This window comes from Onychostruthus taczanowskii, unplaced genomic scaffold, assembly GCF_017590055.1.
Source record: "Onychostruthus taczanowskii isolate IOZ18803 unplaced genomic scaffold, ASM1759005v1 scaffold61, whole genome shotgun sequence".
NCBI lineage: Eukaryota > Metazoa > Chordata > Aves > Passeriformes > Passeridae > Onychostruthus > Onychostruthus taczanowskii.
The window spans coordinates 2,912,211-2,929,534 of NW_024503790.1; the positions used below are offsets into that span (position 1 = coordinate 2,912,211).

General features: G+C 42.1%; 1 protein-coding gene across 1 annotated transcript; it reads left to right on the forward strand.

Moving 5' to 3' along the window:
* The first annotated feature begins 5,719 nt into the window (after positions 1–5,719).
* Positions 5,720–15,377, forward strand: ERRFI1 (ERBB receptor feedback inhibitor 1). The gene is made up of 4 exons (XM_041419569.1): positions 5,720–6,072; positions 11,913–12,109; positions 12,237–12,313; positions 12,851–15,377. The coding sequence occupies exons 2-4, from the start codon at positions 11,988–11,990 to the stop codon at positions 14,047–14,049; spliced, it is 1,398 nt and encodes a 465-aa protein (XP_041275503.1). The 5' UTR covers positions 5,720–6,072; positions 11,913–11,987; the 3' UTR covers positions 14,050–15,377.
* Positions 15,378–17,324: the final 1,947 nt, after the last annotated feature.

Consider the following 17,324-nt stretch of genomic DNA (forward strand, 5'->3'; position numbering starts at 1 on the left):
TTCTGGCTAAACTGGAAATGCAAGACACTCATTCTGCCCTACACCTGGCTGGTGCAACTGCATTCATACAAATCTGACCAGTGAAGTATGCACATGTTCCTCATTCACAGCAACAAGGAATCCTTACTCTGAAAAGGTTTTGTTGCACTCTTCTAAAGCTGTTCCCTTCTTCCTGGTCTCTAGACTAGAACAGCACAGTCCTTTCCTGAAAGGATTCAGGATACAACTCCACAGACAAGGGCCTGGGCTGAATCTTGTAAGCAGAAATAAATCGTTGTATACCCAGTTATGTAAACAGAAAATTATGGAAAAGTCTGGCTGAAATATAAAATGGGAATGAAAAATACAGATGCATTCCAACAGCAGCTGCGCTGCCCCAAATCCCAAGGTCCACCTAATTCAGCATTGCCCTAGCACGGGTTAAAAAAAGGAAACAAATGTTTAGGGCAGTGGGCAGCTTCCCCTCCCAGTTCCCAGCAGTCTGATACAAGGCACTTTCCCCTAGAGCCTTAATGGATTTTTCTTTCATCAGGCTTTCTGTGACTAGTTTTTGAAGCAAGTAAAACTTCTGGTATTTGCAGCATTGAGACAGAGATGTAATCAAGGTACACAGACAAGAACTCACAAAAGCCATGCTGTATTTCCACTTTTAGATAGTATGTTTGCATCACAAACCACTTCCACATGCCTGAAGCATAAAAGATTTGCTATCTGTGTCAGCTTCTACAGATGGCTTAAGAGACAAATTAGCATTATCCAATTGCTTTAAAGTCTTGTATAGGGACAATTTAAACAAAGACTGAGTAATGGCCCCTGTTCAAAGCTGAATTTCAGCATCAGGTCTGTACAGTTGCACCTAGTTTACCCTTGTTATGTGAGAGTCTGCACTGCTGATCTGTGAATGCCTTAAACTCATTGTCTCTGCCCCTTCCCTACATTCCTCTATCCCACAGGAAGCACCACACGACACCAGGCAGCCTGCCCTGTACAGTAAGAATAGAAGTATAAAGGTTAACTGCTTGTAATTTGGGAGATATTCCTCCATTCATGTACCAGCACATCAGCTTACAGCCACTGCACCAATCTCTGACTTCTCAGTTCAGTGAGACTACAGCAATTCTAATGTGTCCCATATGTATTGTTTTTTCCCCCTGGAATAAACATGCTTAAGTTGCTTTTCCTCAGTTCAGGGTGGTACACGTTCAAAACTTAGGTAACTAAGAATTTTATTATCTCCATAGTTTGTTTACATTTTCATGTCAGAGAGTACCACCAGAGTCCTTAACCTCAACGTTCATATGTAGATTCACTCAACCAGATTACCACAGAATAGAACAGAAGATAAGTACCTGAATAAGATAAAATGCAGCTACACAAGGATTGCATAGTTTAACTCCTACTGTGCACATCCCGGTTCTGCTTGAGGCAAAGGGCGTGATTTTTAAGAAAGAGGTAAGAGCCACATGATAACTCATTTCTTTTGGAAGTCAGCATCCAAGCCAAGGCAAAGGTCTTGAATTTTAAACTGTTGAATAATGACAGAATTCAGGACTTCTCATGATGGAAAGATGTTTTCATAAACCACCTTCTGTACTGCATTTTGCTAGGTTTGCTTGTCCCAGGCAATGCCTTACTAAAGGGTTCAGAAAGGCTGCATTTGAAATAACTTGTGACACATGATCTTGGCTCTGCAGAAGCACCTCTGGAGGTGCAACAGAAACGTATCCACACCACCCTCACTCACATAACTAGTCATGCAAAAACTAACACCACAGCATCCAACTTGCACTTTGTTTACCTCTCTTCAGGAAAGCTTTTCCTCTCTGATGACTGACCACAATTACTTTTTCTAGTCATTAACAAGGCCAAGAAGAAAAGTGTCTAAGCTACTCATTCCCTTTCAGGCAACCAGACAGGAGGCATGCTTACCAGAGAGCATGGAAAAAAAAAACCCCAAGCTTCCTGCTCAAGAGCATCTACCACAAATAAGTACGATTAAGCAATAATACAGCAGCAGCTACTGTAAAACAAAGTTGTTGTTTATGGAAGGAGGATTAAAAAAATTCACAACAATCTAAAGAATGAGTGTACAGGAGCTTTAGCTAAGAGGAGCTTTATCTCTAGTATCTATATTAAAATATGTACCTATTATTTTCCATTAAGTCTTTCAGTATTAAGTTTTTTGTAATTTTCTAGCTTCCTACAAAGATTTTGCCTTTTGCTTCTCCAGCTGTTGCTTTACATGCATGCCTTTCTCCTCTCAAAACAAACAGAAAGAGCAACTGAAAATTTCAAGTGTTGAAAACAGAAAATGTGAAGGGGACTGATCATTGGAAAGGTAGAGGCTGCAAAGCAAGCTAGAAACAGGACAACTGACCAAAGGACATTGAGTATCTCTGGGATCCTCTCTGCAAAGACCATCCTCAGATGAAAGGTGGCATCATGAATGAAAGTCCATGCCATTATTTTATCACAGAATTCAGACAGTTCATTTATTAAATACAGAAAAGTCTGCTATCCATCTCCAAACCTGCTACAGGAGAGGTTGAAGGCCTCTCATAATACTGAGCTGTTGTTTTTAGCAGACTTGTTATTAGTATTGATGACCCATGGTGCTGAAGACTACTTAGGAGTTAGTCTTCAGGGCACTTAGCAAATTACAAAATGTGGTTTACACATGCCTACAGAACTACGAGGTGGTTGCAAAGAAGGGAGAGAAATGGGAATGTAACTGTTGCTGCAGAATTCAATTTCCTCTGTCCTCAAGTCAGCACAGAAACTACTGCAAGTGACACAATTACTAAATGTTTTTATTCAGTAGGACAATCAGAAATTTAAGGCATAGAGTTTTAGTGAACAAAGGCCATAATCCTCAGATGAAAGGTAGCATCATGAATGAAAGTCCATGCCATTCTTTTTTTTTTTTTCACAGAATTCAGACAGTTTATTTATTAAATACAGAAAAGTCTGCTATCCATCTCCAAACCTGCTACAGGAGAGGTTGAAGGCCTCTCATAATACTGAGCTGTTGTTTTTAGCAGACTTGTTATTAGTATTGATGACCCATGGTGCTGAAGACTACTTAGGAGTTAGTCTTCAGGGCACTTAGCAAATTACAAAATGTGGTTTACACATGCCTACAGAACTACGAGGTGGTTGCAAAGAAGGGAGAGAAATGGGAATGTAACTGTTGCTGCAGAATTCAATTTCCTCTGTCCTCAAGTCAGCACAGAAACTACTGCAAGTGACACAATTACTAAATGTTTTTATTCAGTAGGACAATCAGAAATTTAAGGCATAGAGTTTTAGTGAACAAAGGCCATAGGTAAACTTATTTAACAGTAAGAGACAAAAATTCCATACAATTACATGCACATAAACTAACTCCAAAATTATCTAACAAAATAAAACAAGGCCTGCTGATAGAAGTACAGAGGCCACAGGGTAAAACCTGTAGGGAACACCACGAAGAATTTTTCCTGAATCAAAGATTCTCAGGTACAAACAAATAAAGAAGCCAAACATCTATTATTCCTCATGTTCCACTACAGAGGCAATACATGAGTTTGTCCTACTCAAGTCATGTCAACGTTCTGTGAAAAACATTTCAAAGACAAGTTTGTCTTTTGTATCCATTTAGGGCTGTTTGCATATTGGTCATTATGTACATCAACACACCAGAATTTAAAAAATAAAAAGAGGAAAAAAAAAAGAAAAGAAAAATAAATTACTTTCTCCTCATACAACCAGGACAATTTAAACTTGAGATAACTCATGTTGCAGGGCCAGCTTATCCACAGAAATCATTAGTCACGGTCTTCAAGTCCAGAACAATAGAAGTACAGCAAACACTTGGAAGCAGTCTCTGAGCACGTACAGTTCAGCACAAACCACTGCCACCAGAACACAAACATCCTGCAGTCTCTGTTAAGTGCACCCCAATTCATCAAAATCACAAACCCACACTCTCCTCCCCTTCTTTCTTTCGATGCCTTCTATTTCCTCTTATATTCTTTTCACTTTCTCTCACCTGCATAACATGTCCAGTCAACTTCAGAGGACCTCTTCATCATTTTTCACACTGGAAATCTCTGCTAGGTTACAACCCTGCCCTTTTTTTCTCTCACAGCACCTGCATTTTCACAGCAGTACAACAGATCTTACGACAAAAATACGTAAGTAGATCTTATTGTCCCTAAAAACAAGGGTGAATGCGGGGACTTTCACCAGAGGTCAAAAGAAACCCCAAAGAGAAAAGTCAACTGCAGACATGAATCACAATAAGTAGGAGATCTTATTGTCCCTAAGAACAAGGGTGAATGCGGGGACTTTCACCAGAGGTCAAAAGAAACCCCAAAGAGAAAAGAGGAGAAGTCAACTGCAGACATGAATCACACATCTTGCATTGAAATAAAGAATTCTTCTTTCTTAAAGTATCACTAACTATTGTAGTTCAAAGAGTATAGATAGAAGACACGTTTTGTTGATCCTATTGTTAGCACCTCTCAGTGCTGGGAGTTTCACCGGTCTTTCTTTCTCCAACAAAAAAATTACTGCAGTGCAGAGCAAAACTGATCAAAAGCCTGATTCTTATTGATTATGCTGTAATGAACAGCATCACTTGTAAATGTTCTCAAGTCTTTAAACAGCAGCTTTCACCACGAATCCTTCTTTTCTGACCACTGTGGTTTATCTACCACCACAAATCTATGTCTAAATACTGTAAAATCTGTGAGAGCCCACCCATATTTTCTCAAGATGCCAAATAAATCATTACACATGAAGATGGATTTATTTCAACACAAATATTCCTATTTCAAGAAAACTGACATTCACAGGTCCAACTCCTACAACAGTGAAAGGTTTGGTGTTTTCCCTCCTTCCAGTAAAACTAAAGGACAGGGATTCCCCGTGACTGCACAACACACGGTCACCAACACGCGTGGGCAAGGAGTGGCCCCACCTCAGCGCCCGGACCCTTTTACGAGAGAAAATCATGAGGCACCGATGGGGAGAAACACGGGGAGAAAGGAAACACGGGGAGAAAGGAAACACGGGGAGCCACGGCCGCCGCCTCCTCCTGGCCCGGGCCCCGCGCCCGCTCGCTCGGGACCGGGCCGGGAGAGCGAGCGCTCCCTGCTGCCCGCGGGGACGGCTCCGAGCCCGGGGAAGGCGGAGGGAAACTCCCCGCAGAGAGGGGCAGTGCGGTGCCCTGGCAGCGGCGGGGACAGGACGACGATCGGCCGGAGGGAACGGAACGAGTGACCGCCGCCCCAGGAAACGGAGCGCGGGGACGGGAGGAGGGGAGCAGCAGCAGGGAGCCCCCTGAGGGACCAGCACAGCGGCCAGGGCAAGCCAGAGGGCCCGGGCAGGACAGCGAGAGCCGGAGAACCGAGCGGCACCGCCTCAGCATCCCCGGGCGGGCGCTGCCTGCCCGCCGCTGTGAGCGCCAGCTCCTCAGCTCGCCGCGCTTCTTCACCCCCGCCTGGCAAACACCGCTCCCCCCGAGCCCGGAGGCGGCCGGTCCCGCAGGCCGGGGCGGAAGGGGTGCCAAGGCGGAGGCGGCATTGCCCAGAGGGTGCCCCGGGGACCGTTCCCGCCGGCGGGCGCGGAGCAGCGGCAGCGGCACCGCCTGCGCCCAGGCCCCCGCCGGGAAGCGCCGCGGCCCCCGCGCCCGGCGGAACCGGAAGCCGCCACAGCACCTTCACGGGCGGGCGCGCGAGCTGGCCGAGCGCGGGGCTCGGAGCCGCGGCGTGGTTCCCGCCGGCGGGCGTGAGGGCCGGCGGCGGCGGCCGGGAGGAGCCGGGAGCGCGCTGGGTGCTGCTGTGCTGAGGGGGCGGGGGGCAGCAGGGCCGGGGCCGCTGCGGCTCCGCTCCCCCCGGGCGATCCCGGTGCCACATTCGCCCCGCTCGCTGCGGCCGGAATCCCTGTGAGGGGGACGGGACCCGCCCGGGGTCAGCGGAGCCCGCAGCTACATTCTTGAAAATCAACGTGGCGTGCCACGCGTTTTCTTCCTGACCCGAAACAGTATCTGTGCTCTCTCCCTCCTTCCGAGCTGCTCCTCTCGCTCCCGTGAGTAAACAAGAGACCGCACTGTGGGCTCAGGCTCTGCGCTTCGCACTCTAATTTAGGCTGGCTTAATTTAGAATAAACATTTCTTTGTGACTTAATACCTCATTACGCACTTATGCTCGATTTTCTAAAATAGCCAGTCTGTGGTGGTTAAATCTGGAGACATCGCTGTATCCTTCAGCACTGACAGCGGAGCGAGCAGGCCGGGGCTCGAGAGGGAGCTCAGTGCTGTCACTGCAGCACCGACCGAGGGCCCTCTGCAGCATTCTGAATAAGCAAAAAATGTACCGTGCCTGATATCCAAAGATAACAGTACCTCTTTACATAGTAACTGGATGGGAGAGGCTCTGGGGGCAAGGTGTCTTTGGTCCTTTTGGGAATACCTGGATCTTTGTTGTACTGGGGTGGCAGGTGAATGATGCCTCTGCATCACAAATGCATTTGTAAATTGCACTTATTAGCTGTTAAACTGCTCAATTCGTCTGTATTATTCACTCAATTTACTTTATGCACAAGCTCAGCTGTCTTCCCTTAGTAATCTACCTATATGGGATAATTTTCTGAATTTTTTTTAATACAAACCTACCTGTTGAGTTGGTGGGCATATGTTCTTGGTGAAGCCCTGTGTCTGCCATGCTCTCCAGTACAGGACTTATTTCAGAAAAAAACAGTTCCATTTCTCTGTAGTAGAAAAGAGAATTAAAACTTATCACAGTGTGTCTAACACTATGGTTATGAGTCTGAGTCAGCTAGAAAGAATTTTTATTTCCTGAATGTAAGCTGTCTATATTCACATTAAAATTTTCAGGAGGGTGAAGTACCATACCTTAAGCATGCATCTGAAATCTGACAAGCAGAGGCAAGGCAATTGTCTTGCTATTTAATTATTAGTTTTCTACTGGCAATTTAAAGGTTACTCCCATTTGTTCTGTAGGACTGTGAAATGGTAGCCCAAATTTTAACTGAACTTAAACTCCTTGGTGAACTGTGGTTCTTGGAATATATTCCAAACAGCTGACTGTTACAATCTAAATACAGAGTTTGTCTGCTGTTCAGGTGATTGGTCTGTTGTATACCCACAGGATTAGTTTTATTTGCAAGCACCCATGATTTGACTGTTTAGTGATCAGAGTCTTTAATTCTTTACCACAGAGTGGTCCATTTCTGGTTGGCAGAATGCGTAGAAAAATACCTCAAAGTTAAGAATGTAATTCATTTATACAATAACTGTAAAGAATATAATTCCTGTAAATGGAAATACCTTCTGTGGCCTGTATCTGAGCATGCTTTGGCCTGTGACTCAGGAACACTGAACTGTACTGTGTTGGTTTGGTGTATAGTAAAGAAGATTTAATTATTTATTGAGTGAATAGATTTAAACTAACCTTCTCATGAGGCTGTTTCTGCTATGCTGGTCACTCAGCATTCATCTAGCTGCAAAGACAGAAGTACTTCAAGGATAAGAACTAGAGAAACAGAATTTTTCATATTTTTAAAAAGTATTTGGAGTTCTAGAAAGTATATTAACAGCACTTAGATTTTTAAAGTCCAATACTTGGAAGTCTGAAATACTTATACATGAAAAGGGGTGGCTCTATCTCAGGTACTTACGTTAAATAGAAAGTCAGAGGAGAAAAAGGAAATTACATCACATTGTCAAATAAGGAACAGCTAGCTGGAGTAGATGACTTGTAGTGCAAAAATGTGCCCCTCCTCCTGTGAATTGCTTCTGAGATTTGTTAAAGATAATGTGGTGGCAAGGTGAGCAAAAATAGGTTGTGGATTTAAGGTAGACACGTTTCTTCCCCTCCCAAAAGGGGGAAGCAGGTCTTATTTTTGCCCTCTCTCCCATTTCTTACAAGAAGTGTTATAAGCTCCTTGTCAAGAGTGCTGCCTTTATACAACCTGTCGAAAGTTTGTACTGGCATTCAGAATCTGTACAGCAAGTTGCTGTGTTCCATTCCCATTAAGTGAAACATTTAGAGCCTGCTTTGGTCTACCGTGTGTAGCAGAAAGGTTTTCTTTGTTATGAGCTGAACTTGCCTCAAATACTTGGTTGTGTTGGGGCTGGGAGAACAGGGAACAGAGTAATAAGATTCTGTGTGGGATCGGTGATAGGTAATAGGTTGAGCTAAATATATATGCAAATGCTTCTTAGTTTCTGAACAGAGGGTTACTGTTGTTATAACACAAGTATTTATTAATATGTATCTGTATGAAAACAGTGTATTTGGGGTATTTGCCATAATTCAACTTACCACAAAAATCTGTCCACAGTTCTCACTGTGTAGATACACTGCTGTTTATGGACCTTTGACTTTTTTGGCTTACACATAGCCCTCCTGTTGAAGTCTGAAGGTATATTTGGCTTTGTAAAAAAAAAAAAAATTAGAAATCAGTCTCCTCCCCAATACTTGTTGTTATTGAGATTTGTTAATACAAGCAGAGCTGGGTGATTACAAGCACCTCCTTTGCACTGTTACCATGCCTTACAGGGAAGGGTGTCAGCAGCTTCCTAATGCACCAGCAAATCTTCCAATTGCCTTGGCTTGTAAATGCCCTGTAGAAATTACCAGCCATACTTTTAGTTTGTACTCCATTTCTCTTGGATAACACAAACTATCTTCAAAAGTGCTTCGATCTTCCTAAATGCCATAAACTGCATAAGTAGGTCAGACAAGCAGAGTAACTGAAAGCCCGTTCTGTGCAAATGAGCAGCACACAAATGGGAGATCAGGAATGCTTCATGACTGTGCAGTGTCCATTTCTTTAGCAAATATAGTTTGATGTTATTTATGGCTAAGTTTAGATCCTTAAACTTACAAGGAGGCAAAATTGGGACAGCAGTTAACAGTGAAAACTGTTGATGTTTATATTTTCATGGCTGACTTTTGTATTTTTTTAATGCCAACCTCTAGAATATAATATATACTACTCAGCTTTAGTAAGAGCATGCTGTCTAAAATACAAAATTTGTATTCAATTACTGCTCTCATGTCTCCCTCTTAAGATACTGTCTTCAAACAAGCTTATGCATGTTTTAAAATAGAAGCACCATTTCTCTAGACTCCACTGAAAAAGTAACTGTGTGGTTTAGTGAAAGCACTACCTCTCTTGATATCCTAGCTCAAGGCACAGAGGACAGTTTCATAACTCTGAAATGTCAAGGCAGATCACCTGTGAATTCGCAAAGAGGTCATTGATAAATGAGGCAAGCTTTATGGCTATATAAATTGCGCTTTATTTTTAAAAAATCAAGACTGAGACAAGTGAAAATTACCTTTTCCTAGAGTATGTAAATATTTAAGTCTGTTTCAGATGTTGAGTTTAGCATTCCAGAGAGATTTCAGAGAGTGATTGTGCAACTATCAGTCTTGAGAGCTGAGATTTAGACAGCATTCAGAAAGCTGACACAGTAATTACTAGTAGTGGTTTAGGCGTGGGATTTGGTGGAGGTTGGGCTCAACAAGCCCTGCAAGGGTTGTGTGTTATCACAGCTAGCAGGTTACATGTGCTCTCAAACTACAGCAGTTGTCCCCCCCTCATATTTTATATCATAATCAATGTCTCATGATCCTGTCAGATCTTGTACACACACTGAGGTGGAGTGCAATCATTTGCTGACTAATCAGTGTTCTATACCAGCATTTTTTTAATTTGTGACTTGCATTTGACTTCAGAAATATTGAAATGGATAGTAGGCATTAGTCTTAAGCTGTCTTAATTAATTTTCTTTCTTTTGTAGATTTGTTGCTAATAGGATAGGATCTGTGAGGCACAAAAAAAAATCCCTGTTCAACACAGTGTGAGCTGATAAGATGGATGCTTTATTTGGAAATTACGTTGATATGAAGTAATTTTATAATTGGTGCTATATGTGTACTGTATCCTTAAGTCATTAATAAATGCTTAAGTCATTTTGACAAATGGGTATCTCTAGTGTTTGCTCCCCTGAAGAGAGTGGTTCTGCTTGCACTTACAGGACTGTGTTATTGCTTCCTGGGGCTCTGTGTTTTTATTTAATTTTGCTATGAAATATCTGCAGTTCCTGTTAGTGGGAAGGGTCCAACTGAACTGTGTTATGCAAAAATTTCCAGGGTTAAGCTAGCTTTATAAGGAGGTTAGAGAATGGAGGATAGAGGATGGTCTTTACTAAAATCAGGAGGGCTGAATGAAGCAGTCTGTGCTGCAATACATAGAACACTGGTTTGGCCCTCATTCACTTCTGGTAAGGTCTCCTGGCTAGAGTTATTCTGAAATGCCTGCCTAAAATATATTTGGTATCTGGCAGTGAGTAAAACAGTCCCACTTCTGTTGATGCAGACAGTCAGGACTGAGAAAACCATCACGCTCCTGAAGAGAATGGGATTAGGTCTCACACCATAGACATACAGAAGCTACTTGTTTTCTTAAGATGATCAATACTGGCCCAATTCAAAACAGAAAGAACAACTCTGCTGTGCTCTTTCTCACACAATTGTTCAGAAATTGCAAATAGTGATGCTGGATTGCTAATTAAACCTGCTTTACTGTCCTAAGTCCTGCTTAGCAGTTTGCCCATCCCTCACACTGCAGACAAAGATCTTTTCTCCTAAAGGAAAAGGAAGATTACACATCTGCAGAGAATGCTTGGTTTTGGGCAGATTTACCATGAGAAAAGCTACTACCTGTGTCTGTACCACATTTTCTTGCAGTACCACACTGTGAAGGGCTTTTCTTGCCTTGTTTGCTGAGCCCTGATACAGCCAGCCCTCAGTTGTTGGTTGATTTTTCTTTAGATGGAATCTTTTGGTGGAGGGAGTGGACAAACTCACATTAATATTATATGTTCATAGTATTGATTCTCAAGAGAGATACAAATTAAACTGTTTTGCTTGGGGTTTGGTTTGGTAGATTTTTCATGTTTTTTTAAACAGACCACATTGCACTTGCTGAATGTAGGATATTTGTGTAGATGAAGGCAGAGACCCAGAGAACATATTTTTTATAGTCTTGGACTTAATTTCTCCTGCCTTCAGAATGCTGACTAATTTTACATTTCCCCTTCCCCTCCCTGATGAATTTCTTAAACAAAGTCCTGTGAGTCAATTTGTTCTGTAGACTGATTACTTACTCAATATAAAGCAATTGCCAACATATTTTTTCTGCCATAAATGGGCCAGATAAAGCATTCTTCACACATTCGACATAGATTTGAATGCAGCACAGCAGTTTCAGCTGAGATTATTTCAAATCACTGGATTTTCAATTTGTTTGAAATCGCTAGAAGGCTTGAGGCTGTTTTAAAGTATCTTAATGTTTAAGTTAGTTAAAAATAGTTACTGTTTTATGTAAAAGAAGTTTTAGAATTCTAATTCAAGTAGTCAATAATTCTGTTTATTAGGGCAAAGGCTGTGGAAGATAATACTTAAGAGCAGAGCAGGCTGTTACACATTGGTTACACTGGAAGCTAAAATCTTTAGCAAAAAGATAGAACTGAAGGCAGCTACTGGAAGTTTAGATTGTTCTAGAAAACTTTTTTAAAACCTTTTTTTTGCATGAGTAACTAGTAGTTTATGTTCAAGAACTGAAGTTGTGGGATACACAACTGCCATATATCAATACCTTAGCATATTTTTCCTTTTTTTCTATGTGGTGTAGTTCTTTAAGATAACTTACCTGTTTTGTACTTTAATTTTGCAATCAGACTCAAGAAGCTTGGTCAAGTTTTCCAGTTGGCAAGTATTAGGACAGGAGGCCTTTCTACAGAGCTATTTAATTCCTTGAATACTGAAATTTCAGATGAGGCATGGAACAACATCACGTTTGCATTTCTGATATTTGTGTTCTCCCTCTTGAAGGGAATGAAAACTGCAGGAAACCTGCCAAGTCCTGAATATCAAGGGTTGTGAGGCATCCTCAGAGAACACGGCACGATGTCAACTGCAGGAGTTGCTGCTCAGGAGATGAGAGTCCCCTTAAAAACCGGATTTCTTCACACCAGTCAAGGCATGGGCAGTCTGAAAACCTGCTGGGGTACCCACAGTGGATTTGAAAAGTGAGTGAGGCTAAAATTTATCTATTGCGTCTTCAAGTCTATGAAATGGGTGTTACGAACACTTGTGCCAGTACAGACCTATGGTTCATTTACAGTGAAGGCTTTTTTTTTCTTTTTTTTTTTTTAGTACTTTCTTCAATGTGGACCCTATAGCAGTGACATATAATTTAAACCCATCGACCGAGCAGCATTTGCCATCCATCGGTGAGTACGAGTTGCCGCAGCCGCGGCAGGAAATGTCAGGGATTTGTCTCGGGAGAACCCTGCGGGCCCCGCTGGCACCGGCGCTCCCTGCCGGCAGCTCAGGAAACCGACAAAACCGCTTCTAAATAACACACGGATGGAGTCAAACAAAAACACACACCCCTCCCATTCGCCTTGTACAGGAGGCCTCCGAGTTGCCATTACACTTTTGATGGAAAAAATATTTGGTAAAAAAAGCACTTGTTCTGTTGTAGTCTTATGCTGGGATCTTTGTAGCTCTCTGGTTTATGCTTGGGGTCTCTTGAACTACCTCTTAACTGGAGCACTGGTCTAAAACAATAAGATAATCTGCTACTGTATTAACTAATGCCTAAATCCATGACCAGACATGATCTCTAATACCTGCATTTCACTACCTGGAGACATTAAGCAGACATTACTTACTGTTGCATTAGAAGGAATTAAATATGCAGTGACAGAGTGATGTGCTGGAGTGTTACTTAGAAAAGTGTCTCTAAGGATTTCTCACCTTTTTAGGGCACTCTTCCAACCAGCCTTCCATGAATGACCACGTTGCTGGAAGCTGCATCCAAGTCCCATCTCAGAAATCCAGTGCACCTCCTTTAAGTCCCAAAAATGAACAGCCAATTTCAAGGTACGACGACCATCTGGTTCCTGGCTTTAGTAAACTGTCATTAACCATGGGCTGTGTTTCTGAAGAAACACCTCCTCACATGCCAATAAAAAATGGACCAATTCCATTTCTGTCTGCATCTGCTAATGACCGCAGCTGCAGGCCACTACCCCCTCTGCCTATATCTGAAGACTTCACTCCAGATGAGGTTGACAAAGAGGTAGAATTCCTGACTAGCTCAGACACTGACTTTTTGTTAGAAGATTATGAACTTCCTCCTTTTAAATCCAGCGCTCCAAGCCGTCGGAGCTTTAGGGGCTGTGGACAAATCAACTATGCCTATTTCGATGCTCCAACAGGACCAAAACCAGAAGATGCCAACCCTACACAAAGCCTAAATGTGTACATATCCAGTATTTATCCTCCCCCACAGCAGCTGCATCGACGCCTGCGAAGGTCCCATTCCGGGCCAGCTGGATCTCTCAATAAACCCATAGTGAGACTAACTGGACACTTAAACAACAGGGCATCTCCAACTTCTGATGATGATAAACCAGAGATTCCACCAAGGGTTCCTATACCCCCACGGGCTCTCAAGCCAGACTACAGGAGGTGGTCAGCAGAAGTTGCTTCCAGTGCGTACAGTGATGAAGACAGGCCTCCCAAAGTGCCCCCTCGAGAGCCTTTGTCACGCAGCAATTCCCGCACCCCCAGCCCCAAAAGCCTCCCATCATACCTCAATGGGGTTATGCCCCCCACCCAGAGCTTTGCACCTGATCCTAAGTATGTCAGCAGCAAAGCTCTACAAAGACAAAACAGTGAAGGATCTTCCAACAGGGTCCCTTGCATTCTTCCAATTATTGAAAATGGTAAGAAGGCCAGTTCAACACACTACTATCTGCTACCAGAGAGACCTCCATATTTGGACAAGTATGAGAAATTCTTCAGAGAAGCAGAGGAGAGGAGCTCTAACACTGAGGTTCAGTCCTGGTCTGGTGACTGCACAGCCACCTCAGCCCCAATAAAACTGGACTCAAAGCCCAGAATGGACATAGGTGGTCCCCTGAAACGAAAACACCTGTCCTACGTGGTTTCCCCGTAGTGTCTGGGAGCACAGGCTCAGCTCAGTTGCTTGGGATGGAGCTGAACTTTATCATGTTACAAAGTTCTTATGGTTCACAGATAATGAAGTAGGAGCAGTTTGTCCTCTGAGAACTGACAAGTGGATGGTAAAGTCCTCTTATGCTGCATATATTCGATATGTTTCTTAAGACTTTTCTTGTCTTGGTATGTAAGCTGAAAACCTACAAAGATTCTGCAGAAACATGGAGGGATAGTAGTCACAGTTGGCCAGTTGTATGCTACCCAGATGAACATGTTTGGTAGTCAGCATTATTTAAAAAAAATTTTTAAAATTGATCTTTGCTTAAGAGTCTCTTAACAAAGCAGACAACAGACCAAGTAATGCAGTACAGTTTTTGTAATAGCTATTTTCCAAAATTTCTTTTACACAGTAACTCTACTGAGAACAGACTGTCCTCTTTTACTAGGATATGTCTTATAACAAGGTAAATGTGAGATATGATACCCACTTCAAGACTTGGCAGGCATATTGGAAGTGCATTTTGAAAGATTAATCTATCTTACAAATTAATTTGATGCTAATAGACTTTTAAAGTGAGTTAGATTTTGTGAATTCAGTTGCTAGACACACTTGGCTCAATTTTGCAGTTTTTCCTAGAAGAGACTTGGACCAGCTATTGCTAAGCCTCTGCTGCTGCTCTTTTCCTGCTGGATCCTAGAAATGTGTGAATGTGTCCTGAGCAGCCACAGGGTTGCTATTAGGTAGGCAGTAACAACTTTGTGCTCACCTAGAGTCAGAAATTATGACTGTATTAAATACAGAAACACAGCACAAGCTGGTCTTGTGTTCTGGTTTCTGTTCAGTATTTTAGGGGAGGAGGAGAGGGGTGTGAGGAAAAAACATGATTCCATTTATGAACAGTGTCAGTCCCATCTCTTGCTGCTTCAGATGCTGCTTCTTGCTGTTTTTCCTCACTGTGCCTCAGCCATTCACTGAAGTTCACTGAGGTGCCACCTTAGCAGTTTCTTGTGCTCAGTTTGGTTACATTTATCCTCTCACAGATAAGCACAAGAGAAAGGGTGCTCATTAACAGGGGTGCAGAAGATGAATGTGTTCCTCCTAACAGAAGTAAACAAGGTGTTTACAGTTTAAACTGCTGAATGAGATGTTTGAGCTATTTTAAGCTTACTTTTTATTTGTTTTAGTACAAACTAAATGAAGGTGAAATACATGCTATAGAAATGCACTGATATTTCTGCATTGTGTACAGTATTGAATAAAAAATAATTCACTTTGTATTTTGAATATTGTCATGTCTTGAGTTTAATAAAGTTATAAAATACTTATTTATGATACATTTTGGTTTTTTGTTTTATTGAATAGTGCATGCAATTGCATTTTAGTTCTGCATTTACTGGAAAGTTCAAAGTTGGTAATGTTAAATGTGCAACAGATGTTGAATTCAGCTTGCATTTAATTCAAGATTTCTGCAGAAGTGTTCAGTAAGTCACATTGCACACCATTAATTTCAATTCCACCCTACTAACTGGTAGCATGGTCTCTATAGTTTTGTGCTGACAATAAAACATCCTGTACCAAGATTTCTGCAGAAGTGTTCAATAAGTCACATTGCACACCATTAATTTTAATTCCACCCTAACTGGTAGCATGGTCTCTATAGTTTTGTGCTGACAATAAAACATCCTGTAAGATTAAGTTATCTGGCCTAACATTATTAATGATTTTGGTTTTTTCTAGAGTCACCTATAGCACATTAGCCACCAGTGTACAGAAAGGAAAGGGCAGTAGTGTTCCTGTCTTCAATTTCTCACCTGGTAAAAAACAGCATGATTAAGAGGGGAAAGAAATTGTGAATCCAAGGGTACCAGCCTTGGAATTGTACTGAAATTGTGAAAAATGTCAGATGCAGTTTTTCAGTAATGCCCAATCCCTTGGCTCTTACACCTTGGAGGGTTGCTGAGATTTATTTAGGAAGGTGCTGGAACACCTACTGCTGTGCCATAGCAGTAAGAGCCCATGCAGATGATAGGCTTCAAAACATAAACAAGTTACCTAATCCTGTGCAAGGCTTTCAACTCATATTCAGCCTACTGAAAGCTCTGCTTTCCCTCCACCCCTGGATTTTCATAAGATGAAAAGGTCAAATCTATGCTTAAAAGTGCTTGTATTTAAGGGGAAGGCTGCAGCTCTAGGACCCCAAAATAATGTAAACTCTGAGTTCCACCACACTGCTGCAGCAAACAGATTGACCCTGCCAAGCTGCAGCTCTCCCTCACAGACTGTTAGAGCTGGCACAGACTCAGGAGTTGTCATTCCAGTAGAACTCCCTCTAAACCCAAGTAACTGCCCTACAAATCTCTCCTGGCCTTTGCCTCTGGGTCCCACTCCATTCCCCATCCTCCACATTTTTTCCTTAAACATATCTGGTATAAAATAGGGTATTTGTTACACTACCTCCAGCCCTGCATTCCAGCATGTATTTTCACTGCTGTTAGCAGTAGAGGTGCCCTAAAAAACAGCTAATGTAGCAGCAGTTTTTTTACTTGAGCTGCTTCTGTGTACAAGCTATTATCATATTTATAGTGCTGAAAAACTTAAAACCATTATAAAACTTGTGATTTTGAATGGTCTTACATAACCTTTTCTGAAATTCCTGAAACATTTAAGAAACATTTAACCTAACCATGTGTTTTTCTCCTAGGGGAAAAAAATTGCATACTGCTTTGCTGAGGGTATTGGTATTGGCCACACAGCCCTGAGTATTTAAAAAAAAAAAAGTCACTATAGTGATGTTAACTTTTCTACTTTGAGCTGTGTCAGCTGAATTACAGCACAATGTTAAGAAGTTAACATTTCAGAAATCAAGCAAGGAACTGCTTGGCCATGAGCAAGACATTCAAACAGGTTACAGAGCTCACATGCTTCTTGAGTACAAGGAAAGTAACTAACAGGCCTTACAGTCTAAAACGAACCTGACTGTTTTGTCTTTAAAATTCTGTAGTAAAGAGATCTCACTGACGACTTGGTCCACAATTCAGTGGTTCTTTTTGTGAAGGGGTCACTGACAAAAGCAGGTGGAAGCCTTGCACGTATTCTTAGACACCAGATTCCTGTGCTTTGGGAATCAGGCTGCATGATCCAAAAACTATTTCGTTTTCCAAGTGAGTAATTAAGGCTGTAGAGCTGTGGGGGAAGCTTTGCAAGTTCTGGCCAGAAGACATTTCTCTGCTCATCCCCTGGCACATGATAAGACTTGTCAGGACACAACATGC

Coding starts and splice junctions, on each gene's coding strand:
- ERRFI1 (XM_041419569.1), top strand. CDS start 11,988: ATGTCAACTGCAGGAGTTGCTGCTCAGGAGATGAGAGTCCCCTTAAAA. Junction 12,110..12,236: donor ACCCACAGTGGATTTGAAAA/GTGAGTGAGGCT, acceptor TTTTTTTTTTAG/TACTTTCTTCAATGTGGACC. Junction 12,314..12,850: donor GCAGCATTTGCCATCCATCG/GTGAGTACGAGT, acceptor TCACCTTTTTAG/GGCACTCTTCCAACCAGCCT.